This window comes from Oncorhynchus tshawytscha, linkage group LG28, assembly GCF_018296145.1.
Source record: "Oncorhynchus tshawytscha isolate Ot180627B linkage group LG28, Otsh_v2.0, whole genome shotgun sequence".
NCBI lineage: Eukaryota > Metazoa > Chordata > Actinopteri > Salmoniformes > Salmonidae > Oncorhynchus > Oncorhynchus tshawytscha.
The window spans coordinates 4,386,756-4,414,550 of record NC_056456.1 but is presented as its reverse complement, the minus strand read 5'-3'; the positions used below and the strand labels follow the sequence as shown (position 1 = coordinate 4,414,550).

Here is a 27,795-nt window from a genome sequence, read left to right as displayed (position 1 = left end):
CAAATATGACAACGCCTGGCAGAAAGAGTCACTTGGTGGGAGGGGTCTGCTATGGGGCTAGTAAACATTTTCATCAGAGCCTATCCACCTAGTGGTAGGCCAACCTGGACTCAGGGTAGACGTAGCATAGTAAATCTGGCTCCCTCTATTTAGTATGATATGTTAAGTTTCGTATGGTATATATTTATTTGTGTACGTCCATCATCCATTTCGTATGATATGTTACGAATTGCAATTCATATGATATGTTACGAATTTACAATATGTATGACATGTTACGAAATCCAATTTGTTGTGGCTAACGTAACCATACCAAACGTAACATATCATACTAATTTCAATGTCCCGGATTTACGTTTACATACAGTGGCTTGCGAAAGTATTCACCCCCCTAGGGCATTTTTCCTATTATTTGCCTTACAACCTGGAATTAAAATAGATTTTTGGGGGGTTTGTATCATTTGATTTACACAACATGCCTACCACTTTGAAGATGCAAAATATTTTTAATTGTAAAACAAAACAAGAAATAAGACAAAAAAACAGAACTTGAGTGTGCATAACTATTCACCCCCCCAAAGTCAATACTTTGTAGAGCCACCTTTGGCAGCAATTAAAGCTGCAAGTCTCTTGGGGTATGTCTCTGGAAGCTTGGTACATCTAGCCACTGGGATGTTTGCCAATTCTTCAAGGCAAAACTGCTCCAGCTCTTTCAAGTTGGATGGGTTCCGCTGGTGTACAGCAATCTTTAAGTCATACCACAGATTCTCAATTGGATTGAAGTCTGGGCTTTGACTAAGCCATTCCAAGACATTTAAATTACATTTAAATCACTTGAGTGTGGCTTTAGCAGTATGCTTAGGGTCATTGTCCTGCTGGAAGGTGAACCTCGTCCCAGTCCCAAATCTCTGGAAGACTGAAACAGGCTTCCCTCAAGAATTTCCCTGTATTTAGCGCCATCCATCATTCCTTCAATTCTGATCAGTTTCCCAGTCCTTGCTGATGAAAAACATCCCCACAGCATGATGCTGTCAACACCATGCTTCACTGTGGGGATAGTATTCTCGGGGTGATGAGAGGTGTTGGGTTTGCGCCAGACATAGCGTTTATCTTGATGGCCAAAAAGCTACATATTAGTCTCATCTGACCAGAGTACCTTCTGTTTGTTTTGGGAGTCTCCCACATGCCTTTTGGCGAACACCAAAAGTGTATGTTTATTTTTTGCAACCACACCTGCAACCCTCACACACACACACGAGACAGACAGCACAAGCACACATTCACACACACGAGACAGACAGCACACGCACCACAGTGGGTTAACCGCCTTGCTCAGTGGCAGATTTTTACCTTGTTAGCCCTGGATTCAATCCACAACCTTTCGGTTACTGGCCCAACGCTCTATCGACTAGGCTACCTGCCGCCCCAATTAGATTCAGCTGGCTGGTGTGTGACCTGACTTTGACTAGCCTATCTCCGGGGCTAGTTAGCAACACTCAATAAATGACACAATGTAAATTAGACTATTTTCGTGCTCCACACTGTTACGTACGCCTCTTGGAGGGAACGCAACACCCTGATACAACTCAACTCCCCGTGGAGTGAAAAAAGGTGTGATTGTAGGTGCGGGTAAGGATGACAGAGGCAGCGAATATGACCATTTACAGGGAATTTATTCTTCCTTCACACTGTAAGGCAAAGAAAGTAAACGTTCCCCCTCTCCTACCTTACCTGCCTACCCGCTGGGTACCTATTCTTAGCACCACCTGGCACGCTAACCAAAATACAGGGGGTGGTCCACCCAGGTCTTACCTATTCTTAGCACCACCTGGCGCGCTAACCAAAATACAGGGGGTGGTCCACTCAGGTGTTACCTATTCTTAGCACCACCTGGCGCGCTAATTAAAATACAGGGGGTGATCCGCCCAGGTCTTACCTTTTCTTAATGCCACGCTAACCAAAATAAAAGGGGGCGGTCTGCCCAGGTCTTACCTAGTGTGCATAGACGGAGTAGATACTACGGTATATGTATGCCCACAGGCCTCTTGCCTAAACACTCCCTAAGTGCCCCTGGAACAAATGAAACAGAATAAATCACCAAACTTAGTGAACAATTTGAATAAACCAAAAACACTTGGTTCACTCCAGACCTGACTGCCCTCGACCAGCACAAAAACATCCTGTGGCGGACTGCAATAGCATCGAATAGTCCCCGCGATATGCAATTGTTCAGGGAAGTCAGGAACCAATACACACAGTCAGTCAGGAAAGCTAAGGCCAGCTTCTTCAGGCAGAAATTTGCATCCTGTAGCTCCAACTCCAAAAAGTTCTGGGACACTGAAGTCCATGGAGAACAAGAGCAACTCCTCCCAGCTGCCCACTGCACTGAGGCTAGGTAACACGGTCACCACCGATAAATCCATGATTATCGAAAACTTCAACAAGCATTTCTCATCGGCTGGCCATGCCTTCCGCCTGGCTACTCCAACCTCGGCCAACAGCTCCGCCCCCCCCGCAGCTACTCGCCCAAGCCTTTCCAGGTTCTCCTTTACCCAAATCCAGATAGCAGATGTTCTGAAAGAGCTGCAAAACCTGGACCTGTACAAATCAGCTGGGCTTGACAATCTGGACCCTCTATTTCTGAAACTATCCGCCGCCATTGTCGCAACCCCTATTACCAGCCTGTTCAACCTCTCTTTCATTTCGTCTGAGATCCCCAAGGATTGGAAAGCTGCCGCAGTCATCTCCCTCTTCAAAGTGGGAGACACCCTGGACCCAAACTGTTACAGACCTATATCCATCCTGCCCTGCCTATCTAAGGTCTTCGAAAGCCAAGTCAACAAACAGGTCACTGACCATCTCGAATCCCACCGTACCTTCGCCGCTGTGCAATCTGGTTTCGAGCTTCAATGCCATACAACACTCCTTCCGTGGCCTCCAACTGCTCTTAAACGCTAGTAAAACCAAATGCATGCTTTTCAACCGTTCGCTGCCTGCACCCGCACGCCTGACTAGCATCACCACCCTGGATGGTTCCGACCTTGAATATGTGGACATCTATAAGTACCTAGGTGTCTGGCTAGACTGTAAACTCTCCTTCCAGACTCATATCAAACATCTCCAATCGAAAATCAAATCTAGAGTCGGCTTTCTATTCCAAAAACAAAGCCCCCTTCACTCACGCCGCCAAACTTACCCTAGTAAAACTGACTATCGTACCGATCCTCGACTTCGGCGATGTCATCTACAAAATTGCTTCCAACACTACTCAGCAAACTGGATGCAGTTTATCACAGTACCATCCGTTTTGTCACTAAAGCACCTTATACCACCCACCACTGCGACCTGTATGCTCTAGTCGGCTGGCCCTCACTACATATTCGTCGCCAGACCCACTGGCTCCAGGTCATCTACAAGTCCATGCTAGGTAAAGCTCCGCCTTATCTCAGTTCACTGGTCACGATGGCAACACCCACCCGTAGCACGCGCTCCAGCAGGTGTATCTCACTGATCATCCCTAAAGCGAACACCTCATTTGGCCACCTTTCGTTCCAGTTCTCTGCTGCCTGTGACTGGAACAAATTGTAAATATCGCTGAAGTTGGAGACTTATCTCCCTCACCAACTTCAAACATCTGCTATCTGAGCAGCTAACCGATCGCTGCAGCTGTACATAGTCTATCGGTAAATAGCCCACCCATTTATACCTACCTCATCCCCATACTGTTTTATTTATTTACTTTTCTGCACACCAATATCTCTACCTGTACATGACCATCTGATCATTTATCACTCGTGTTAATCTGCAAAATTGTAATTATTCGCCTACCTCCTCATGCCTTTTGCACACAATGTATATAGACTCTTTTTTTTCTACTATTGACTTGTTAATTGTTTACTCCATGTGTAACTCTGTGTTGTCTGTTCACACTGCTATGCTTTATCTTGTCTAGGTCGCAGTTGCAAATGAGAACTTGTTCTCAACTAGCCTACCTGGTTAAATAAAGGTGAAATATATATATATTTTTTTTATTAAAAAATTATGGTATACACATACCTCTACAGGAGCAGCTACAAAACACTTTCTAACCAACACAGCACATACAGGGAAGCTCTCTCTCCTAACAAAGGAACACTGGATTTTCAAGCTGCAGAGGGAGTCGGTAATTGCAAACAGCTGTATCCCCTGACGAGCTCCAATTAGTGATGGGCTGACCAATCAGCTGTTTTGGAATCCAGGAAGCCATTTCCTGAAATACACACAACACAGAAACTGGGGAACGTTGACACTAATTTTTATTTTCTCATTAAATGCTTTCAATATTTGTACATGTATTTCTACAATTTATAGTTCATTTGAGGGTTAAGTCATTTGGAGTTATTGGAATTTTAACATATTGTCCCATGTACATGGTGTAATTTACAGATGGTACCGAACTACCCCATACGGATATCCAAAGTCAACCCAAATTTACCACTGGTATTAAGATTGGGTTGCATTCAGCTGAACTCTGAATTGATGATTACTTGTGTGCTACCTGCTGTGGGCATGTGGGCATGATTGAAACAAATCCAAACTTAATTTACATTGTGGCGCAGTCATGACCACAAGTCTCACATAGCTCAGTTTTGGACGAGACTGACTTTATAACCAAAATTATGCTATTTAAACTTTGTAGTCAATTTTGACAGTAGAATAAATGTTTGACTCACATCGATCCCACATAGGCTGAATGAGAAGTTGATTTTTAGGGACACTTGCTCTGTAAATTTAATGCACACTGACACGACCAGGGCATCACATTTTTCTTAACAGTTGAAAGTGTCTGCATAACACTGCAACACAACTCCAAACATGACAGATGAGTAGCTACATAGCCCCTAGGCCATATGAATATAAAGAGACATGAGACAAACAAAAAAAGACCTGTTGAATTAAAGAGTGACAGATGAGAAGCTGTAAGACATCTATAAAGATTCACTTAATTTCATCATTCTACCAGCTGATGTGAGATGTTTTGTTTACAGAACATTATATAACAACCAAAAAGACCTGTTGAAGTCATCTATGTATTTTCAATGTTTTGATTACAGAACATTATATAACTTAAGTCCTATGTATTTTCAATGTTTTGATTACAGAACATTAACAATGTTTTGATTAATTATATAACTTAAGTCCTAATTTTCAATGTTTTGATTACAGAACATTATAACTATGTATTTTCAATGTTTTGTTCCCCCACAATCTAACCACAAAGCTTGTCAACTTTTCCCCTGTCTTTCTGGCTGACGCCTTCCCTTCTAATTTCAAGTTAAACTTGGTTTATTTCTCATATATACATGGAGTAAGTATACAGTGAAATGAAATGCTTGCAGGTTAACCTCTAGAACCCCCCAAATTACAATTAAATAGCTAAGTGAATAAAAGAGTAATACAAATAAACACAAAATATTATTTTTTACCAATTTAATAATGGGCATGTAGAATGGAATAGGTTATAATACCTCTATGAATAATATAATTGAGTCAATTCTACCACAACAACATTTCTGATGTTAAACAGGGTTAACTATAATGTTGGAGTAAAGTTCAGCTTCAGTTCACAGGGGGGCACTCTGTGACTGTCAGAAGATATGTGCTTCAGTCAGAAAAACGTTCTCTCATCTCTTTGGTCTCAGCTAGCTAGCCAGTAGCTACCCTAGTGAATAGCCAGCCAAGACAGCTACAGATTTTGTATTTTTTATTCAACCTTTATTTAGCTAGGCAAGTCAGAAACAAAACCCATCAAATTCACTCTCTAGAAATAAACACTAATGTATACACTAAATAAACGCTTAATATCATGCCTTATATCAGCATCCTTAGCTTGCCCATTCACTAAATATACTGTTAAATAACTCTGACACCCAATAGCGTAAGGATGTTGAGCTCTAGTTTATTAGCATTAGCAAACAATTATGCTGAGGGAGAAGAGCTAGTTATCTACCAGCAACCCTGCTGCTTCACTTTGACTTTCTGGCTGTTCTGCCCTCGCCACCTCATTCACTGCTGCCTCAACCTGCTAGTTTTTTTGCAACTCTTTTGGAAGGTCAGAATATCCAGACTCTGACTAAGTGAAAGGACTTTTGCTGAGTGAAGACTGACATCTAACCAGTGCTGTATGACTAAGTCACACAAGACAAGTTTGTATCAGTAAAAAAACAAGAATAAATAAGACTATTCTTTAATTTGTAATTTTCCCCCACAGATGCATGTTTTAAAATATTTGTGTTCTGTAGAGGCCTCCTTTTCACTCTGTCATAGACAGGATTGGGTGAGTTCTGAGGAACAAGACCTTACCAAGCACTGGGATCCAGACAACGCATGGGTCTAATCCTGAACGCTGATTGGTTAAAACCGTATTTCAGCCGGTGTCTATTCCACGAGTTACCACCGGCTAAATCAATGATGTGAAATGTTAATATTTGTTGGTGCGCATGTAAACTTCAGACTACAACTGTACATGTTCCAGAGTAGAGGTATCAACTCAACAGTACTGGCAGTGTCTGCTGTGGCAGTTGGGAAGGGGCAAGTTACCTGAAAAATCTCAATGTTCATCTTAAGGTGCACTAAATTCATGCATTTACTTGTTGAAATTCCTTTTTCTTTGCTGGGGGTGAATGGCCCCAGACCCCCTACTGGTGTTGGGCTAAGCCCCCATTGTCTTAAAATCCTAGAAACTCCCAATTCACACAATTACACTATTTATAAGCATTATAAAAATCACTATGTTAGGACAAACAAGCAACAAAATCATATTTAGAGTTCCTGATCTAGCTAATGATTAGCCCCTTGGGGTAAATAATGCAGAGAAGCAACCCCATGCTTTTGCCATGATGCTGCACCAGACTGGTGTTGATGCTTATTGCTAAAACAGCACACCAATATGTTATTGGGCTCATTTCTGGATGGGAATATTACATTGAGGGGGGTTTACATGGTTTTTAGATCAGCTTTCATGGTTGGCTATAGAAGGTATTTTCCCAGACTGCAAATGAAAATCACTCACGATTGAAACTTGCTTTCCTGTGATCTTGACCCTCGCCACTAATTCTCATTCAGGCCAGCCGTTTTCACTCTGTACTGGTCCGATGTTCCACTGGCAAATTTACTTGAATGTCAAGCCCTGGACTGGTACCCAGGCTAACTGCCTTCCATTTGAAGACATTTTCATTAACCAGATATGGCAGCTCTAACATAATGGATCATCTGTGGTCACACACACCTGAAATTTGTTAGTCATGAAGGGGAGCGCTGCATCATTCGTGGGGGACATGTTCCCTGTTGCCTTGTTTCAAACATTCTGTAAAAAAAAAAACACAAATTAAGTTACTCGGATAATCCCCCTTCATTGATGTAGATATAGTACTTAAACAGTTCATTTCTGACTGTGGCGATGCACAATGGGTCTTGACGCTCTTCATAACGTCTACTCAGGGTAATTACTACATTTGGGTGTACTGAGTAATTGCTTAAGAGATAGTGCCAGAAACTCACTCACTGATTAAAATGTTGCCAATGGTGCCGATTGAATCAGAACCTTTTCAATAGCTCAACGGGTTTTTATGTTGTAATGTTTGAGTAGTGGTACAAACAGGGAGAGTGGAGGAAGTGATGTTTGCTGCACAGTGAAGCCTGTTAGATTTGTAGTGGTCTGCATTAGGAATTACAGGATCTACAAAACTACAATCAGAATTCTCTTTCATAAAAGTAGTTTTATTAGAAAACAAAATGCCAAATACAGCACGGCTCGGTGCGGAGTAAACTCCCCTTGGGAGGCTGCTCTGTAGGATTTAAAACATTCTCAGATCCCATATGTACAAAGCAATTTGGAACTTTCCAGACAAAAACAAAGTACCATAGACTGAAATTACTACAGTAGAGAGAAGAGTAACGCTGGTCTAGAAAGGGATGATAAGGCAGAGAGAAAGATCTACACAAAGTTACGATGGCCAAAGACAAGTCCAGGTGCTTTTTGTTGTGGTTTTAAAACAAGTGACAGAATACATGATCAAGTAAAAAAAATGCAAGGAAGAGAAAGGATGGCGGGAGAGTTGTGAATTGCGCTAGGGGGGCTCAGCACGAGTTCACTCATCGCTCTGTGCTCTGGCTCATTTTACACTCCCCGTGTTTCCCGTGGTCTTTCCCGTTGCTGGGCTCACGTGGCCGATGGCTCCGCTCTTTACTGCGGCTGTGTTTGTGAGCGCGCTGCTCCCCCTCCCGGCTGCACTGCTTCTTCCTCCTCTTCTCCTTCTCCTCCCCTACCTCAGCCCCACCTCTGCTCTCTTGGACTTGTCGCTTTATGGACTTCTTGTGTCTCCTTTCCCTGCTTGCACTCCGACTGGAGCGCTTGGCCTTCCTCACCTCCCTGTGACCCCTCCTCAAATCTCTCTCTTCTTTTTGTCTCCTGTCCTCCGCCTCTCCCTTGCTCCTCTTGTCCTTGGACCTCTCCCTCTCGCTGCCCCCATCTTTATGGTACTCCCTGTCCTTCCTCCTGTCATTCTCCACGCCCCCCTGCCCATCTTTCTCCCTGTCTTTCTGCGCTCCCTTGCGTTCCCGGCTCCCGCTGCGGCTCCTGCGACGTTCCCGGCGCTCCTGTGTACGGTCTGCGCTGCGGGACCGACGCCTCTCCCTCTCTTCTCCTTTCCCGTCCCCAGAGTCCCGCTCTTTCCTCTGGCGGTCGCGTTCCCTCTCCAGCTCGCGGTCGAAGCTGGGGCCGTGGCGCTCTCGTTCGCGGTGGCGGCTCCGGCTCCTCGACCGTTTGGGAGTCCTCCTGGGGCTCGGGGTAGGTCTGGGGCTCCTGACCAGAAACAAGCCAACATTTCAGCTGCATTAAGACAGATGTGATCAACACAATATTATCTGTAATGGCTGCACTCCATTTCCTACCTGGAGCGTCTACGGCCCTCCGCTGGTGGTTCCTCCGGCTCCTCTACCTTCTCAGGAACCTTCCGGGGCCTTGCCTTCATCTGCGTGTCGATCAGCTTCTGCACGGGCACCGGGATGCGTGGAAAGAGAGTGGAGAACCACTCTAGCTTGGTGAGGAACGACCGGACCATCTCTCCAATTGTCATAACGCAGCCACCTCCGGCCTTCACATCCAGCTCCTGAGAACATGGGGAGGGGGGTAGGGTATTCAGAACCTTATTAACAGATGCAAACAGAAGTACAAAAGGCATTGATTGTATTTAGAATCTTATTCATTTAAATGTTTGGCATTTAGCAGACACTTATCCAGAGCGATTTACAGGTTTATCTTCCTAGTCCCTGCTTTTTAACCTCCATTACTCAATTAGAAAGAAAATATAATTTGTGATGACCATGTACTGAACCTTCACCTCTGTTTTCATCTAGCTTAATATGCGCACATACGAATCATTATCATGTGTTTGCATACAAATGTAGCTTAGTGCCTGATACTATAGGAAATAATAGGGAAATGGAAAAATAGTTGTGGTCATCTAATCTGTCTGGCTGTCCTCAAGAGTCTGTACTTAAGACTGTGCTCTCTTACAAAGATACACTATATCACCAAAAGTATGTGGACACCTGCTCAAACATCTTACTCCAAGATCATGGGCATTAATATGGAGTTGGTCCCCCTTTACTGCTATAACAGCCTCCACTCTTCTGGGAATGCTTTCCACTAGATCTTGTGGGGACTTTCTTCCATTCAGCCACAAGAGCATTAGTGAGGTCGGGCACTGATGTTGGGCGATTAGACCTGGCACGCAGTCGGTTTTCCAATTAATTCTAAAGGTGTTCGATGGGGTTGAGGTCAGGGCTCTGAGCAGGTTAGTCAAGTTCTTCCGATTTCGACAAACCATTTCTGTATGGACCTCACTATGCGCACATGGACATTGTCATGCTGAAACAGGAAAGGGCCTTTCAAACTGCTGCCACAAAGTTGGAAGCATAGAATCGTCTAGAATATCATTGTATGCTGTAGCGTTAAGATTCCCTTCACTAAGGGGCCTAGCCCGAACCATGAAAAACAGAACCACAAAAACTTTAGTTGGCAGTATGCAGTCGGGTAGGTAGTGTTCTCCTGGTATCGGCCAAAACCAGATTCTTACGTCGGACTGCCAGATGGTGAAGTGTGATTCATCACCCCAGAGAACCCGTTTCCACTGCCCCAGAGTCCAATGGCGGTGAGCTTTACACCACTCCAGCTGACGCTTGGCATTGAGCATAGTGATCTAAGGCTTGCGGCTGCTCGGCCATGGAAACCCACAAAGCTCCCAACGAACAGTTCTTCTGCTGACGTTGCTTCCAGAGGCCGTTTAGAACTCTGTAGTGAGTGTTGCAACAGAGGACAGACCATTTTTACACGCAGCAGCACTCAGCGGTCCTGTTCTGTGAGCTTGTGTGGCCTACCACTTTGCTCTTCGGTACGGGCCATTCTACCGTCACTGTTTGTCTATGGAGATTGCATGGCTGTGTGCTCGATTTTATACTGTCGGCAATGGGTGAAGCTGAAATAGCCAAATCGGCTAATTTTAAGGGGTGTTCACATACTTTTGTATATATTGTGTATGCTGTCAAAATAACAGAACCTGGGGTGCATCTCAATAGTCTAAAGTGGCTTCCTCTTCTCTTATCCACCATCTGCACTAGCATTAAAATGAGTAGTAAAGGTGGAGGTGAAACAAGGAGAGAAAACGACTTTAAACAATGGAGATAGATCCGTGGACAGTGAAGAAAGGTTTCAAGAGTTGTGCTTCCTCGACAGTCCAGGGAGACATTGGCCACAGTGCAAGTACAGAGTGGAGGAGGTAGATAAGTAGGTAGGTGCACACCAGCTAGAGATACCAGGTTTGAATGGGTAGAGAACTGAACATCCGTTTTGCACTCACACACGCAAACCAACAGTGCTGAGAGATACATTATCCAATTCACCTGCTGCACAAGGGGCATCTAAAGAAGAGAACATGGGAATTAGCCAGTTAGGTAGGTTGTCAGAGGATGTAAGGTTAAAATACTGCATCAGAACAAGAAAGTAGGCCTGGATGCACAGTCTGCCAAACACTATCCAGCCAATTGAAGGTGCACAGAGAAGATAAATCTATTACAAGATTCTCCCCAGGAAATTATTAAATTGTGCTAAGTAGATGTGTGTGTGTCAGTGAGAAGAAAAGAAGCAAAGGATTGATGTGTTAAAGGTATATTTTCTAATAAAATTGTAATTTGTATTTTTGACAAAACAAAAAGTGATCTGTGAAGTGGTAGGACCAGGGAGGAACCATGTTATACATTTCGGAGTAGTGGTCAAGTTTTGTACATTTGTTTTGTGCAATAAGTCCTGATAACTAAAGGCATGCCCAGATGTAAACAGAATTTGACTACGGTCAAATATACTTACCCTGACAGGCAGCACAGCAGAGTGAATTACCTAGTTACCCAACTTTGGGGAGAGGGACTAGGGGGGGGGGGCAATTAAGCCAAATGAAGGCAAAGGTGAAAAATCAGCTCTGAGCATCACAATGAGGAGAGAACTGAGACAACAGTTTGGATCATGCCAGACTAGTTAGTGAAAGGTAGAGAAACATGAAAGTATTACCCGTGTGGACATACCTCCTCATCATCCAGGAAACCATCATACCAGTCCACCAGGTCTGCAGGGGGCTGGGTGTATCTGTATAAAAAAAAACACCATGAGCATCTACTTATGAACATCCAATAGAATAACACATGTCCATGTTTTGGACTAGCGCCTGTTAACCATCTAAAACTAGATAGAAAAAAAGGAAATTACTGCTACGGTACACAATGGTAGGTTTTGGTAGACAGAAAAGGAGTAAATTGGTCATCAAAAAGATGTACATGCCATACAAATAAAGACATTTTAATTACATGGAGTGCCTTGGTCCTCCTTTTTGATAACTGTATAGTGTTGGATGTGAATCAGATTTGATCAAAAGTAACTCACCATTCCAGGAAAGGACAGGTAAGAGAAAGGGGGACACTTGGTCAGTTGTACAACAATGCATTCAACTGAAATGTGTCTCCGCATTTAACCCTGCCTTAATCAACATCCACGTCATCGGCTGCCGGGGAACAGTGGGTTAACGGCCTTGCTGAAGGTCAGATTTTTAATCCATCTTCTGTATACCACCCCTACCTTGTCACAACACAACTGATTGGCTCAAATGCATTAAGGAAATAAATTTCACTACCTAACTTTTAACAAGGTACACCTGTTACTTGAAATGCATTCCAGATGACTACCTCAAAGCTGGTTGAGAGAATGCCAAGAGTGTGCAAAGCTGTCAAGGCAAAGGATGGCTATATGAAGAACCTCAAATATAAAATCTATTTTGAATTGTTTAACACTTTTTGGTTACTACGTGATTCCATAGTTTTGATGTCTTCACTATTATTCTACAATGTAGAAAATAGTCAAAAGAAAAACCCATGCATGAGTAGGTGTACATAAAAAAAAAAAAATGTTTTATGTATGTATCTTCTTTAGGCATGAAACTTCATTTTTTTCCCTGGTACCGGTGACCTTCAGACGACTCGAGGCTTGCTAAGGTTTGTGGGTTGCCTAGAGCAAAACGGTGAACACCATGGTGTTTGTGAAAGTATCAGCTGTCCACATAGGGGTCATATTAGTGTGTATCCCAAACCGTTCGGACACTGAATACAGAAGTTGGCAAGAGAGGATGTACCGACTTCAGACGAGTCTTGTGCGCATCCTAGAGCAAAACGGTCTCTTCTTTCAATAGAGTGGTTATAATACTTTGTAGGAAAAACCGTTCCAACGTTCTAGGTTTGTGAGAAGACCGATTGGTCTGACACACTGCTCTAGCTTTGCCACCTTTCAGAGCAGATGCGAAAGGGCAATATTGGCTGATGCTGTGGATTGAGACGATATCACTAGCTTAACCTCTTGGTGTTAGGGGGCAGTATTTTCATTTTTGGAAAAAAAACGTTCACGTTTTAAAACGGGATATTTTGATGCTAGAATATGCATATAATTGACAGCTTTGGATAAAAAACACTAACGTTTCCAAAACTGTAAAGATATTGTCTGTGAGTAAAACAGAACTGGTGTTGCAGGCGAAAGCCTGAGAAAAATCCAATCCGGAAGTGCCCCAGGTTTTGAAAGCGCTGCGTTCCAACGATTCAGCTGTGAATGTACCACCAACGAGCTTACGCTTTCTACGTATTCCCAAGGTGTCTACAGCATTGTGACGTAGTTTTACGCATTTATGTTGAAGAATAGCCGTAGGTGGCCACATTGCGTCACATGGTGGCTCAGAGAGATTCTCGCGTAAAATACAGAGGTAGCCATTACTCCAATCGGTCCTAGTGAAAAACGAATTGTCCCGACGGATATATTATCAAATAGATATTAGAAAAACACCGAGGATGGATTCTAAACAACGTTTGCCATGTTTCTGTCGATATTATGGAGCGAATTTGGAATATTTTTCAGCGTTGTGGTGACCGCAATTTCCGGGCGATTTCTCAGCCAAACATGAAGAACAAACGGAGCCATTTCGCCTACAAAAATAATATTTTGGGGAAAAAAATTAACTTTGGCTGTCTACCTGGGAGTCTCATGAGTGAAAACATCCGAAGTTCAAAGGTAAACAATTTAATTGGATTGCTTTTCTGATTTCCGTGACACGGTTGCCTGCTGCTAGCAAGGCATAATGCTATGCTAGGCTATGATAAACTTACAAATGCTTGTCTAGCGTTGGCTGTAAAGCATATTTTGAAAATCTGAGATGACAGGGTGATTAACAAAAGGCTAAGCTGTGGTCCAATATATTTCACTTGTGATTTTCATGAATAGGAAGATTTTCTAGGAAGATTTATGTCCGTTGCATTATGCTAATTAGTGTCAGATGATAACAGCCCCGGGATGGGGTGTCACTACAGGTTAAACAGACTGATGGGGATATTTTTATTATGTTCATTTGAATTTCAGCTGGGCACAGAAATTGTAGGCTCAGGGTTAAAGGTCATGAACAGTCAAAATCATGTTTTTCATGTGATTTGAGACATTTGGATAAAACCAGATCAAAGTATGAAAAATGACTACTGCTTCTACATTCACTGCTAACATATTATCATAAAGTTAGTTGTCCCCCGTGTCAAACGTGGCTTCAGGAGGCAGGAGTATTCGGGGAATATCACCCCACTGTCTTTTAATGGTGTGATATCTATACACCTTATTCTCTTATTTAAATAAGTACCGCCTTGGAACCATGGGTCAAAGTGTTACTGTCGGTGTCAGAAAATGATATAAAAAGTTTGCCCTATTCATCTACGGCAAAGACACGTTTCCCATTTCAGGGACAGTAAATGACCAACATTGGCATTACCCCTGTTCAAATGCTACACTCTAGGTGGCAGTGGGCACCCTTTCAGTTTGTTTGCCAACTCATAGTAGTAGAAGAAAATTGACTTCATCAAAGTGGGGATGGCCTCAATGGCGCTGCATCTCACAGAAGCCATAATGGGACAGATACAATGACGCGATGTTTAAGTATATGCATGCAACTAAACACCGCAAAATGACTGCTGAGCGTTTCACAAACAGGTTGCAACACTAAGGTAGGGTGATTGAAATGTATTTGCAGCCAGAAATAGATGCAATGGGTCCTATCCTTCTGTGTAAACAAATTTTTACATAAACCAACATTAAAAACAGAGTTGTACCTTATGTACATAAAGCCAAGTGCTCTGATGTAGGGTGAGTCGTTGTGAGTGATCAGTCCCATCACCTGTTTACGGGTCATCTTGATGGTAAACAGTTTATACAGCAGGCAGAAGGCTGTGGACACAATACCACCGGTCCCGACTCCCCGCACCTGAGGACAACAGAGGTTCACGAGTCAGACATGTTCTTTTTGGGAGCAGTGTTCCTTAACATCTCAAGTTCACCTCTAAGTTTTGGGGTGAGCCATTATCAGTTTAACACGGCCCTACTCCACAGCTAAGTTAAATGTGTTGCTTGCGTTCAACTGTCAACTACAGACTTGCCTCCCCCCCTCCCACATACAAACAACTTCGACGCACGCCAACAATGACTACATCTCATGTGCCCAGACCCGCATGCTCACACGCCCATTCCTAGTGCCTGCATTATTGTTTGCCACTTGGCCTTCAATTCAGTTTGGTTTTCCTCAGTGACCCATGCTATTTAAATCATTTGATATTTTTCAAGATGAGTGATAAGAGAACTGTCCAGCCCACTGGGCATCTCACTACACCCCCATATGCCATGTCTTGAACAATGCAGATTAAAAGTATGTTTTCATTGTAATATTTCTAACAGCCAACTTTCAAGCTGACTTTTGATGTCTATATGTAGCCAGGTCAAATTATTGACCCCCTTGATAAAGATGAGCAACAAAACAATATCTAAAATCAATTCAAATAGAGCTATTTTATATGCACCCAAAACATTGGGAGATTATATCTTATACTAATACCATTACATAGAAAAAGATTGATATTTTCTTCATATGCATCTTTCTTTCACTGCCAAACCCACTACTGGTGTGCGTGGCCAAAGAGTTCAATTTTCATGTCATCTGGCCATAGCACCAGATCCAATCCAAGTCCAAATGCAGCTTAGCAAACTCCAGTTAACATTTGTTGGATGACATGAAAAGAGAGCTCATTGGCAACAAACACCAGTGTTGGGGTTTTGGCATCGAAAGAAAGATGACTGTGCAGAAAAGACCAAACCCTACTGTAAAATATGGTGGTGTAGCTTTGATCGTATGGGTCTACTTGAATTAAAAACCTGGTTGCCTCTGCCAGGAGGCTGAACATGGTCACAAGTGAATCTTCCAACAAAACAATTCCAAGCACACATGAAAATCCATTAAGTGGTTAATTGATAGGGATGTGCAGTTCTCCTTTATGAAATGATTCAATACCCATCTAGATACATGGGCTCCGATATGATACGGTTTGATTAGGGGAATGAATTGATGCAATTCGGTTTGATGTGTAATTTTTGGGGTATTTTTTTAACAAACACATTCATGGCCTGTCGGCAACGAACTTGAAACATTGTATCAACTAGAGGTCGACCGATTATGATTTTTCAATGCCGATACCAATTGTCGGACCAAAAAAGCCGATACCGATTAATCGGCTGGTTTAAAATGAAAAATAAAATAAAAAAGTATTTGTAATAATGACAATACTGAATGAACACTTATTTTAACTTAATATAATACATCAATAAAATCAATTTAGCCTCAAGTAGATAATGGAAGTGGATGGCTGCAAACTTTCTACTTTTAAACTATGACAAAACAGAGGATGCTTGTTCTAGGTCCCAAGAAACAAAGATCTTCTGTTGAATCTGACAATTAATCTTAATGGTTGTACAGTCGTCTCAAATAAAACTGTGAAGGACCTCGGCGTTACTCTGGACCCTGATCTCTCTTTTGAAGAACATATCAAGACCATTTCAAGGACAGCTTTTTTCCATCTACGTAACATTGCAAAAATCAGAAACTTTCTGTCCAAAAATGATGCAGAAAAATTAATCCATGCTTTTGTCACTTCTAGGTTAGACTATTGCAATGCTCTACTTTCCGGCTACCCGGATAAAGCACTAAATAAACTTCAGTTGGTGCTAAATACGGCTGCTAGAATCCTGACTAGAACCAAAAAATTTCATCATATTACTCCAGTGCTAGCCTCTCTACACTGGCTTCCTGTCAAAGCAAGGGCTGATTAAGGTTTTACTGCTAACCTACAAAGCATTACATGGGCTTGCTCCTACCTATCTCTCTGATTTGGTCCTGCCGTACATACCTACACGTACACTACGGTCACAAGACGCAGGCCTCCTAATTGTCCCTAGAATTTCTAAGAAAACAGCTGGAGGCAGGGCTTTCTCCTATAGAGCTCCATTTTTATGGAACGGTCTGCCTACCCATGTCAGAGACGCAAACTCGGTCTCAACCTTTAAGTCTTTACTGAAGACTCATCTCTTCAGTGGGTCATATGATTGAGTGTAGTCTGGCCCAGGAGTGGGAAGGTGAACGGAAAGGCTCTGGAGCAACAAACCGCCCTTGCTGTCTCTGCCTGGCCGGTTCCCCTCTTTCCACTGGGATTCTCTCTGCCTCTAACCCTATTACAGGGGCTGAGTCACTGGCTTACTGGGGCTCTCTCATGCCGTCCCTGGAAGGGGTGCGTCACCTGAGTGGGTTGATTCACTGATGTGGTCATCCTGTCTGGGTTTGTGCCCCCCTTGGGTTGTGCCATGGCGGAGATCTTTGTGGGCTATACTCAGCCTTGTCTCAGGATGGTAAGTTGGTGGTTGAAGATATCCCTCTAGTGGTGTGGGGGCTGTGCATTGGCAAAGTGGGTGGGGTTATATCCTTCCTGTTTGGCCCTGTCTGGGGGTGTCCTCGGATGGGGCCACAGTGTCTCCTGACCCCTCCTGTCTCAGCCTCCAGTATTTATGCTGCAGTAGTTAATGTGTCAGGGGGCTAGGGTCAGATTGTTATATCTGGAGTACCTCTCCTGTCCTATTCGGTGTCCTGTGTGAATCTAAGTGTGCGTTCTCTCTTTCGCTCTCTCGGAGGACCTGAGCCCTAGGACCATGCCCCAGGACTACCTGACATGATGACTCCTTGCTGTCCCCAGTCCACCTGACCGTGCTGCTGCTCCAGTTTCAACTGTTCTGCCTTATTATTATACGACCATGCTGGTCATTTATGAACATTTGAACATCTTGGCCATGTTCTGTTATAATCTCCACCCGGCACAGCCAGAAGAGGACTGGCCACCCCACATAGCCTGGTTCCTCTCTAGGTTTCTTCCAAAGGTTTTGGCCTTTCTAGGGAGTTTTTCCTAGCCACCGTGCTTCTACACCTGCATTGATTGCTGTTTGGAGTTTTAGGCTGGGTTTCTGTACAGCACTTTGAGATATCAGCTGATGTACGAAGGGCTATATAAATACATTTGATTTGATAATGAAACATGTTCAATTTGGTTTAAATAATGCAAAAACAAAGTGTTGGAGAATAAAGTAAAAGTGCAATTACTGGAGCCGTACTCAGCCAATCTGTAAATTGTCCATCCAAATACCTACCTCATCCGCCCCAAGGCTCAGAGCGAGTGAAGTTTGAAACGCTATTAGCGCACACTAACTAGCCAGCCATTTCACGTCGGTCACACCAGCCTCATCTCGGGAGTTGATAGGCTTGAGGGCATAAACAGCGCAATGCTTGACGCACAACGAAGAGCTGCTGGCAAAACACACAAAAGTGCTGTTTGAATGAATGTTTACGAGCCTGCTTCTGCCTACCACCACTGAGTCAGATACTTGTATGCTCAGTCAGATTATATGCAACACAGGACACTAGATAATATCTAGTAATATTATCAACAATGTGTAGTTAACTAGTGATTATGATTGATTGTTTTCTATAATGTAAGTTTAATGCTAGCTAGCAACTTAACTTGGCTTACTGCATTTGCGTAACATGCAGTCTCCTTGTGGAGTGCAACGAGAGAAGCAGGTCGTTATTGCGTTGGACTAGTTAACTGTAAGGTTGCAAGATTGGATCCCCCGAGCTGACAATGTGAAACTGTCTTTCTGCCCCTGAACTAGACAGTTAACCCACCGTTCCTAGACAGTCATTGAAAATAAGAATGTGTTCTTAACTGACATACCTAGTTAAATAAAGGTGTTAAAAAATAAACGTTTTTATTTTTTAATCGGCGCACCAAAAAAATACCGATTTCCGATTGTTATGAAAACTTGAAATCGGCCCTAATTTATAAATCGGCCATTCCGATTAAAATCGGTCGACCTCTAGTATCAACTACTAATTTGGGTCTGGTCAGAAGTAGCAGCTAGCGAAATTGTATAAAATATTCTGGGCACTCAGACTTTCCCTTGCCAGTAAGCTCGGGACAGACAGCTGTAGGCTATTTGTGAAAGGGATAAGAAGCAGTGCTTGACTTGGGCAGGAGCTCACCGGAGCAGAGCACCCGACACCTCACATTTTCTCCTGCTTGAGCTCCTGTTCCTCTTACAGAATATAGTGGAGCTCCTGCACCTAAAAATAAACAGTACCAGCACCCAAACCTATTTCAGTCCAAGCACTGAACAAGTAGTAGTCAGGTAGGGCTATTTTAATGAAGTTTCCACTGGACCAGAGTATGACATTTGTCCCTTTAACACAGTGGTTATGAAAAGGAGAGAACTGGAAAGAATTTTCTAATACATTGAGGAACTATTGTCATTCTCAGTTGATGTAAAAAGACAGGAGACATTGATTAAATTGACGAAACTCACAAATGGAATGAAATAAATCAAAAACCTGTTTCTCACAAGTGTTGCATAACTTGTGCGCTCTTGCAAACAACGTGTCCACTCCACCAATGAAAACGGTAAGAGGGAATTATAATTTGAATGCATTAACAGAAATTAATGTAACCAAACACTGTAGATTAGAAATTAAGGGTAAATGTACTACTGGTGATATATGCAAAGTGGAATTGATATACACTAACAATCAAACAAACAATTCACACAAATCAATTATGAAACAATGAATGTGCACAAATTGGCAGGAGTGCATTCTGGAGAAAGAAGTGCCGTGTACCCCTGCAGAGGTTAGGGCATTCATACTTGATGCGTATCTGGTGAATAGTTACATCCATATTAATTGACAACAATCAACATTTTGCAGTGGACATCTCAGTCTCCAGACTTCAACCCGGTTGAAAACCTGTGGTTTTAATTGAAGAGCCCATAGGCACAGACAAATGATATCAATGAAAGATTATGTATGAAGGAATGGATTAAGATCCCTCCCAATGTGTTCTCCAAACTCATAAAATATTTTAGAAAAAAGCTCAGTGCCATTATCCTCACATGGTGAGTTATTCAAAATAGGGGTGCCAATCATTTTTACCCAATGGCATTACTGTTAAAAACCTTATTCTGAGCAATTGTATTAGGTTAAAATAATTGCCGATTTTTTAGCATACAACATAGGTCAGTTCAAAAATTCTTTAGCACGGATGCCAACAATAGTCCAATTCAAAACTGCTGGGGCAATTTTATTTCCACTAGTGCAGAGGGATTTTAGGTTACTTAACGTTGGTTAAATTTAGGGCTGACCCCAATTAGTCAACTGGTCGATTGTTTGGCCGTTAGGCTGTTGGATGACAGATCTTTTTTGTCGAGCAGCAGAAAATATACATTTATGGAACTCGAGACAGTCTTATTCACGCTCATCTCAATGAACTAATCCATTGCGTAGGCTGAGACTAATCCATTGCGGAGGATGCAGGGATGGCACAGCCCAAGAATAAGGGAAACGTCACAACTCAAGTCTCTCTCCAGAATGTGCTCTCCTGCCAATTTGCGCACATTAATTGTTCCGTAACTTCATTCTGTGAACTGTTTGTGTTTGCTTGTTAGTCTATCAATTCAACATAACACCAGTAGTACATTTACCATTAATTCCTCATCTACAATGTTTGTTTGGTTACGGTAATCTCTGCTAATGCATTCAATATTATTCCAGTCTTTTACCAGTTATTGTTGGAGGACATGTTTGCAGAGCACACAACCTATGATACACTTGTGAGAAACAAGTTTTGGTTTAGTTCATTACATTTATGAGTTAATTAGGTCAGTGTCTTGTGTTTGGCACACTCCTGTCAATGATTACACATAGAAGTAGGCCTATAGGCTACCTGGCCTGCATGCAAATGTAAGCAAATGTGCCCATTTGGGAATCTAATAGTATTTCTGATTAACTTAACTCACCACCACTAATGAGCTGTGGCGCTTCTCAAAGTAATGTTTTCTTCACCTCAAACAGCAAGCAAACCAAATCTGTTTTACATCTATTGAAAATGACAATAGTTCCTCAATATATCTGAAAATCGCTCCAGCTCGCTCTCCTTCGATAAAAAAAAATGGCATGCTCTCATCCAGTGGAAATGTCATAAAAATAGGCCTACCTGATAGCCTACAGCTGCATCTGTCCCCGAGCTTACTGGCGTGGGAAACTTAGGGCCCAGAAGTTAGTTTGCTAGTGAGCTCTGGCAAGACCCAAGTTAATAGTTGATGCAATGTTTCAAGTTCATGGCAGACAGGCCATGCCTCTGTGATTTATAGGATATTCATGTTTATCCAGATATTTTATACCTCCAGGCTGCAATGTTTGTTGGCTTTATTGTAGGCTATTTTTACATAGTTGGCAATAGAAGTTGCTTTTTAGGTTTGAATCATTTTAATATTGATTTGGATAGAATTTTGATTAACCACATCAATGATTGAGATAGACAAATTAAACAAAGCTGTTCCACAAATATGTGCATATGAAAACCATAACCGGCACGCAGATTGGTAGAAATAGTCAATCGTTATGCCACATGAGAAAAGTTGCAGACTCCACATTTTACATATCAACAGCAACTTAATGTCAGAATCTGCAGTCAGCAGGAGGAGGATGGTTGGGATCAGGCAAGTTTAGCGTAGAAATGTGGCAAATAACTAATGACCACAATCCATTACTCCTGATCTTTTCTGGATGGGCCCGAGTTGGATACACTGTTGGGCCAGTAACCAAAAGTTTGCTGGTTAAAATCCCAGAGCCGGCAAGGTGGAAAGATCTTGAGCAAGGCAGTTAACCAGCAACAACTGCTCACCGGGCGCCGATGACGTGGACGTCAATTAAGACCCCGCACCTCCCTGATTCAAAGGGGTTGGATTAAATGCGTAACACATTTTGGTTGAATGCATTCAGTTATGCAACTGACTAGGTAACCCCTTTCACACCTATTAGGTTAGATATGCGGCAACGTATGCAGTCTGAGAGGGAAATGTACACAACGATATGTGAAAAGGATAAGACATACATTCAAGAACTGTCGACTTCCAAAAACGAGTCAAATGATTGTCAGACAGCTCTGCAGCATAGTTGGGCAGTCTAGCTGAATTGTCGTCTGGCTGTTACTGCCTGATGACTTTAAGGAATTAAAAAGTCTAATAAAACTAAGTCGTATTGTATTATTTCACAGTAAATTCTTGTTTTTCTATGTGGACCTGACAGACAATGGAATACTTTTTAGCTTTTGGTCAATTTACTATTTCTGGCTTTGGAATTTCCATTAACAGCTTGAATCATTTTAAGGTCAAATAATCAAAACCCATGATTGGTATTTAAACTTTTTTTCTCCCCAATTTTGTGATCCAACTGGTAGGTACAGTCTTGTCCCATCGCTGCAACGCCCATACGGACACGGGAGGGGCGAAGTTTGAGAGCCATGCATCCTACGAAACACGACCCCGCCAAGCCGCACTGCTTCGACACTGCTCACTTAAACCGGAAGCCAGCCGCACCATTGTGTCGGAGGAAACACCGTACAGCTGGCGACCAAATTCAGCATGCATGTACCCGGCGGCCACAAGGAGTCGCCAGAGCGCGATGGGACAAGGACATCCCAGCCGGCCAAACCCTCCCCTAACCTGGATGACGCTGTGCATCGCATCATGGGATCGAACCCAGATCTGCAGTGACTCCTCTAACACCAATGCACCACTCGGGAATGCTTTGACCCATGATTATTTTTAATAATAGTAGCGAAATCTAACGCAACTCAGCACTAGCTGGTCCTGGGGCCCTTGTTAAGGGCAACAGCATCATTAACTCTGCCCAGTAGCAGTATATTTTAGCCAACAAATGGTTGCCCCGGACAGAAGCCTGAAACTTGGCCTCAAGTGGATTGTCCAGCAATACACTAACCCCAAGCACACATCCACAAAGAAATGGTTAATTGACCACAAAAATCAACAAGGTGCAATGGCCATCTAGGTCTCCAGACTTCAACTCGGTTGAAAACCTGTGGTTTGAATGGAAGAGGGGAGTCCATAAGAGCAGATAAAACATTAAGGATCTGGAAATATTCTGTTTTTAGGAATTGTGCAAGATCCCTCCTAATGTGTTCTTCAATCTCAGAAAACATTTTAGAAAAAGGCTGTGCCGTTATCCTGGCATGGTGAGTTATTGAAAGGTTTGAAAACAGGGGTCTCAATTTTTGGGGGGGAAAAGGGATTACTTGTTAAACAAAATCTCTTTCTCTGAGCAATTGTATTAATGTGTTTATCTTGTATTTTTTTGCTCATCTTTATCAAGGGGACCAATGTTTAAATTTGATTTCACCTTTATTTAACCAGGTAGGCCAGTTGAGAACAAGTTCTCATTTACAACTGCGACCTGGCCAAGATAAAGCAAAGCAGTGTGACAAAAAACACAGAATTACACATGGGATAAACAAATGTACAGTCAATAACAATATAAAAATCTGTATAGTGTTAGAAATGAAGGCAATAAATAGGCCATAGTGGTAAAGTAACTACAATTTAGCAATTAACACTGGAGTGATAGATGTGCAGATGAGGATGTGCAAGTAGAAATAATGGTGTGCAAAAGAGCAGAAAAACAAATATGGTGATGAGGTAGGTATTTGGATGGACAATTTACAGATTGGCTGAGTACGGCTCCAGTGATCAGTAAGCTGCTCTGACAGCTGGTGCTTAACGTTAGTGAGAGAGATACGAGTCTCCAGCTTCAGTGATTTTTGCAATTTGTTCCAGTCATTGGAAGCAGAGAACAGGAAGAAAAAGCAGACAAATGAGGTGTTGGCTTTAGGGATGACCAGTGAGATATACCTGCTGGAGCACGTGCTACAGGTGGGTGTTATGGTGACCAGTGAGCTGAGAAGGCGGAGCTTTACCTAGCAAAGACTTATGACCTGGAGCCAGTGGGTCTGGCGACGAATATGTAGCGAGGACCAGCCGACGAGAGCATACAGGCCGCAGTGGTGGGTAGCATATGGGGCTTTGGTGACAAAACGGGTGGCACTGTGATAGACTACATCCAATGTGCTGAGTAGAGTGTTGGGGGATATTTTGTAAATGACATCGCCGAAGTAAAGGATCGGTAGAATAGTCAGTTTTACGAGGGTATGTTTGGCAGCATGAGTGACGGAGGCTTTGTTGCAAAATAGGAAGCTGATTCTAGATTTAACTTTGTATTGGAGATGCTTAATGTGAGTCTGGATAGAGAGTTTACAGTCTAGCCAGACACCTAGGTATTTGTAGTTGTCCACATATTCTAAGTCAGATCCGTCCAGAGTAGTGATGCTAGTCGGGCGGGAGGGTGCGGGCAGCAATCGGTTAAAGAGCATACACACTTCGTTTTACAAGCATTTAAGAGCATTTGGAGCTCATGGAAGTAGCATTGCATGGCATTGTAGCTCGTTTGGAGGTTTGTTAACACATTGTTCAAAGAAGGTCCAGATGTATACAGAAGTGGTGTGTAGAGGTGTACCAGAGAATCACCCACAGCAAGAGCGACATCATTGATATATACAGAGAAAAGAGTCAGCCCTGTGTCACCCCCATAGAGACTGCCAGAGGTCCTCCGATGTGACACAATGAACACTATCTGAGAAGCAGTTAGTGAACAAGGCGAGACAGTCAGAGAAACCAAGGTTGTGGAGTCTGCCGATAAGAATGCAGTGATTGACAGAGTCAAAAGCCTTGGCCAGGTCAATGAAGACGACTGCACGGTACTGTCTTTTAATCGATGGCGGTTATGATACCGTTTAGGACTTTGAGCGTGGCTGAGGTGCACCCATGAACAGCTCAGAAACAGGGTAAGTTTGGACCCGACTATGTGATGCACTTATGAACCTGAGTTGGCAGAGATTAGCTTCTCTGGTCAGGGTGGAACTTGCATGGATTTTACTCTCAGCTGCAGAAATAACCCAGGCAGCATCAGAGAGATAGAAACACGGTTAGGCAAAAGGCACGTACTTTCTAACTTACCCCTCCGCACATTCCAGTCTGTCCGGCAGTCTTCCTACTGCCTTTCTCCCAGGGCTCAACATGCGTAACCTAGTGAGAAAATAACATGGTGACTCAATGATGCAAAAATCATTGTGGCGTTGGCTACGTCATTTGTTGGCTGCCTCAAAGTTAAGCCATAAGTGACAAATCTCACCACATGCAAATAGGTTGATGGTGTTGTATGGTCATGCAATTATTACCGCTCACTAGTCAACATAACTTGATGTGTTATGTAATCTAACGTTGGATATTTAGCTAGTCGGTCTCGCTAACGTAAGCTAGGTTTGTCTAGAAAGTGTAGTTACCTACTTTAACGTTACTTCCACACAATATTCCCAATTACTGGGGATTGTTCAAGCTAAATATAGCTAACACTAACTAACGTTAGCTAACCGCTCAAATGTGTCAACAGAACATGAACAGAAACGTGTCCGTTTAGCTGTGGAATTAACATTGAGATAGTTACATACTGAAACATTAAAACAAGTTAGGCCAAAGTTAGTTAACGTTACCTGACAATTGATAATTTAGCGAGCCATTTCCCCCTTAAAAAAAAAATTCAAACAGCTAGCTATGAAGCTAACCAAGGTTAGCTAGCTAACGTTAGCCAGCCTTGTAGCATGGGTCCGTTACCTTGAAATAGATCTCATCCACCACCTCATGGTAGGTTTTCAATTCATACAGCTGCACTTTGAAATATGGAGATGAGAGAACGTTGGTGAGGACCATAGGGTTCAAGTTCATAGTCTTTTCGTTGCCCCAGAGAGGCAAGTTGTTGCCATGTTTTCCAGCGTTAGGGCCAATCCTGCTCACGGCCTGTGGTTGCTGTTGGTTCGCGGCGACAGTGTTGTTGGCCATAATGCGAGGATCCCACGCTGTCGATTCAACAATGCGGGAAATTAGCCGCTAACGTTAGCTTTCTTACACAATAGATGCTTCCGACTACAACGCCATTAAAACGCGATATGAAACCTTCAATAGTCACAGTAAATAAACTATTTTCTACAATAACCTAGCGCACGATTTTAGACCGCCAAACCCTACTTTCTATAACTATATGTCTGGCTAGCCGAGGTTCTTCGACAAGAAATGTGCACGTAACAACCGCTGCCAGTAAAAGACAGTAAAATGCAACGACAAACTAACGCCGTGCGACTTCTTCTTTACGCTTTTATTGCCGGATCGCAACCAACTGACAACTGTTTACATCGCCACCTACTGTACTGGAGGAGTGTGAGGCCGGTCACGAGCCACTGTATCCATACCACAGCCGGTTGCGACACCTTTAATTGGTGAGGACGGTACACATGGTTTGATGCCATTCCATATACTCCGTTCCAGCCATGAGCCATTCTCCCCTCAGCAGCCTCCACTGATTTATACCACTATATTATTATCTTAAAACTAACCCTGAATTTCTGATAAAATCAAATCATTCCCTACAAACCTCACGACTCCCATCACCCCCACACAAAATGTCACCCACTCCCCATTCCCATCCAACCTCTCTGACCCTGTCAAACAAACTCTCCCTTTCTACATCACACATTTCACAAAATAATCATACATGTTACATTTTTTTCCTCTACCATACAGCCATTACAGGGAAATGTGTCTTCCGCATTTAACCCAACCCCTCTGAATCAGAGGTGCGGGGGGCTGCCATAATCAATATCCACGTCTTCAGAGCCCGGGGAACAACTGCCTCGCTCAGGGGCAGAACGACAGAGTTTTACCTTGTCAGCAAGGGGATTCGAGCCATCATCCTCTTTAACAATTTCCACACATCCCCCAATTGTTTCCCTTCCTATAGAAGAACAGAATTCCCGCCGTGCACCTTTCTTTGCATTCTTAATAACTTTCCAAGCCAACGCTATCTTTCTCTGAAAGACTATCATGCTATCAAATGTAAAATTATTCTTGAAAGTTTTAAAAGCATTATCACGATCAGGGAAACCAGTTCCCTTTTCTGAAAACATTCGTCAAAGTCTATGCTGCACATAACTGGGAAATGATTCATGCCAATTGTGGATTCTATCTTCACATCCCACTCACAAATACCAGAAATGGAGGAGGACGTCAATGTACGATCTAAACATGATGATGTACCTCTAGTCATATTTACCCATGTCCCCCGACTATAATTTAGACAAACTAGTCCCCTCCGCTCCATAAAATCTTCAACCATTAAACCATTGGCATCCGTGGCAGTGCTACCTCACAAGCTGATACGCGCATTGAAATCTACACACCATATCTCCTTATCACCTGAACTGGATTTCACAACTATGTCTAATTCACACACAGAATTGGGTTTACAAGGATTACAGTAATTAAACAACGTGATAACACCCCCTTCTCTACACATCTCCACCATCACACAATCATGTTCTTTGAAACCATTAATCACTCTATGTGCTACACCTTCTTTGGTAAATGTAGCACACCCACCACCTGAGCACTCTATCACTTCTCAGATACAAACCCAGGTATAATATAATCGAACTGAGGTTTAAACCATGTTTCTTGTATACACATCACATCTGGTAAAACATCTAAATCATGTATATGAACAAAAATATTACTGAGTTACAGTTCATATAAGGAAATCCGTCAATTTAAATGAATTAATTAGGCCCTAATCTATGGATTTCACGATGGGTGGGCCAGAATTCGTTTTTCCCCACAAAAGGGCTTTATTACAGACAGAAATACTCATCAGCACCCCTTCGGATGATCCTGCAGGTGAAGAAGCCAGATGTGGATGTCCTGGGCTGGCGTGGTTACACGTGGACTGTGGTTGTGAGACCGGTTTGACATACTACCTAATTCTCTAAAACGACATTGGAGGTGGCTTATGGTAGAGAAATTAACATTCAATTATC

At 42.8% G+C, this 27,795-nt stretch overlaps 1 protein-coding gene across 1 annotated transcript; it reads right to left on the bottom strand.

Annotated features, from left to right (window-relative positions):
- Positions 1-7,737: 7,737 nt before the first annotated feature.
- On the bottom strand, positions 7,738-26,074 carry LOC112226522 (pre-mRNA-splicing factor 38B). The gene is made up of 6 exons (XM_024390885.2): positions 25,544-26,074; positions 24,890-24,958; positions 14,716-14,867; positions 11,617-11,677; positions 8,932-9,149; positions 7,738-8,842 (listed from the first exon to the last, which is right to left on the bottom strand). Exons 1-6 carry the CDS (start codon positions 25,766-25,768, stop codon positions 8,134-8,136), a joined length of 1,434 nt encoding a protein of 477 aa, XP_024246653.1. The 5' UTR covers positions 25,769-26,074; the 3' UTR covers positions 7,738-8,133.
- Positions 26,075-27,795: the final 1,721 nt, after the last annotated feature.

Bases quoted from the DNA above. Each gene is read 5' to 3' on its own strand.
- LOC112226522 (XM_024390885.2), bottom strand. From the start codon at position 25,768: ATGGCCAACAACACTGTCGCCGCGAACCAACAGCAACCACAGGCCGTG. The intron at 14,868-24,889 runs GTAAGTTAGAAA...TGTTGTCCTCAG, and splicing joins AGACTGGAATGTGCGGAGGG to GTGCGGGGAGTCGGGACCGG. The intron at 8,843-8,931 runs GTAGGAAATGGA...GTTTCTGGTCAG, and splicing joins GAGGGCCGTAGACGCTCCAG to GAGCCCCAGACCTACCCCGA.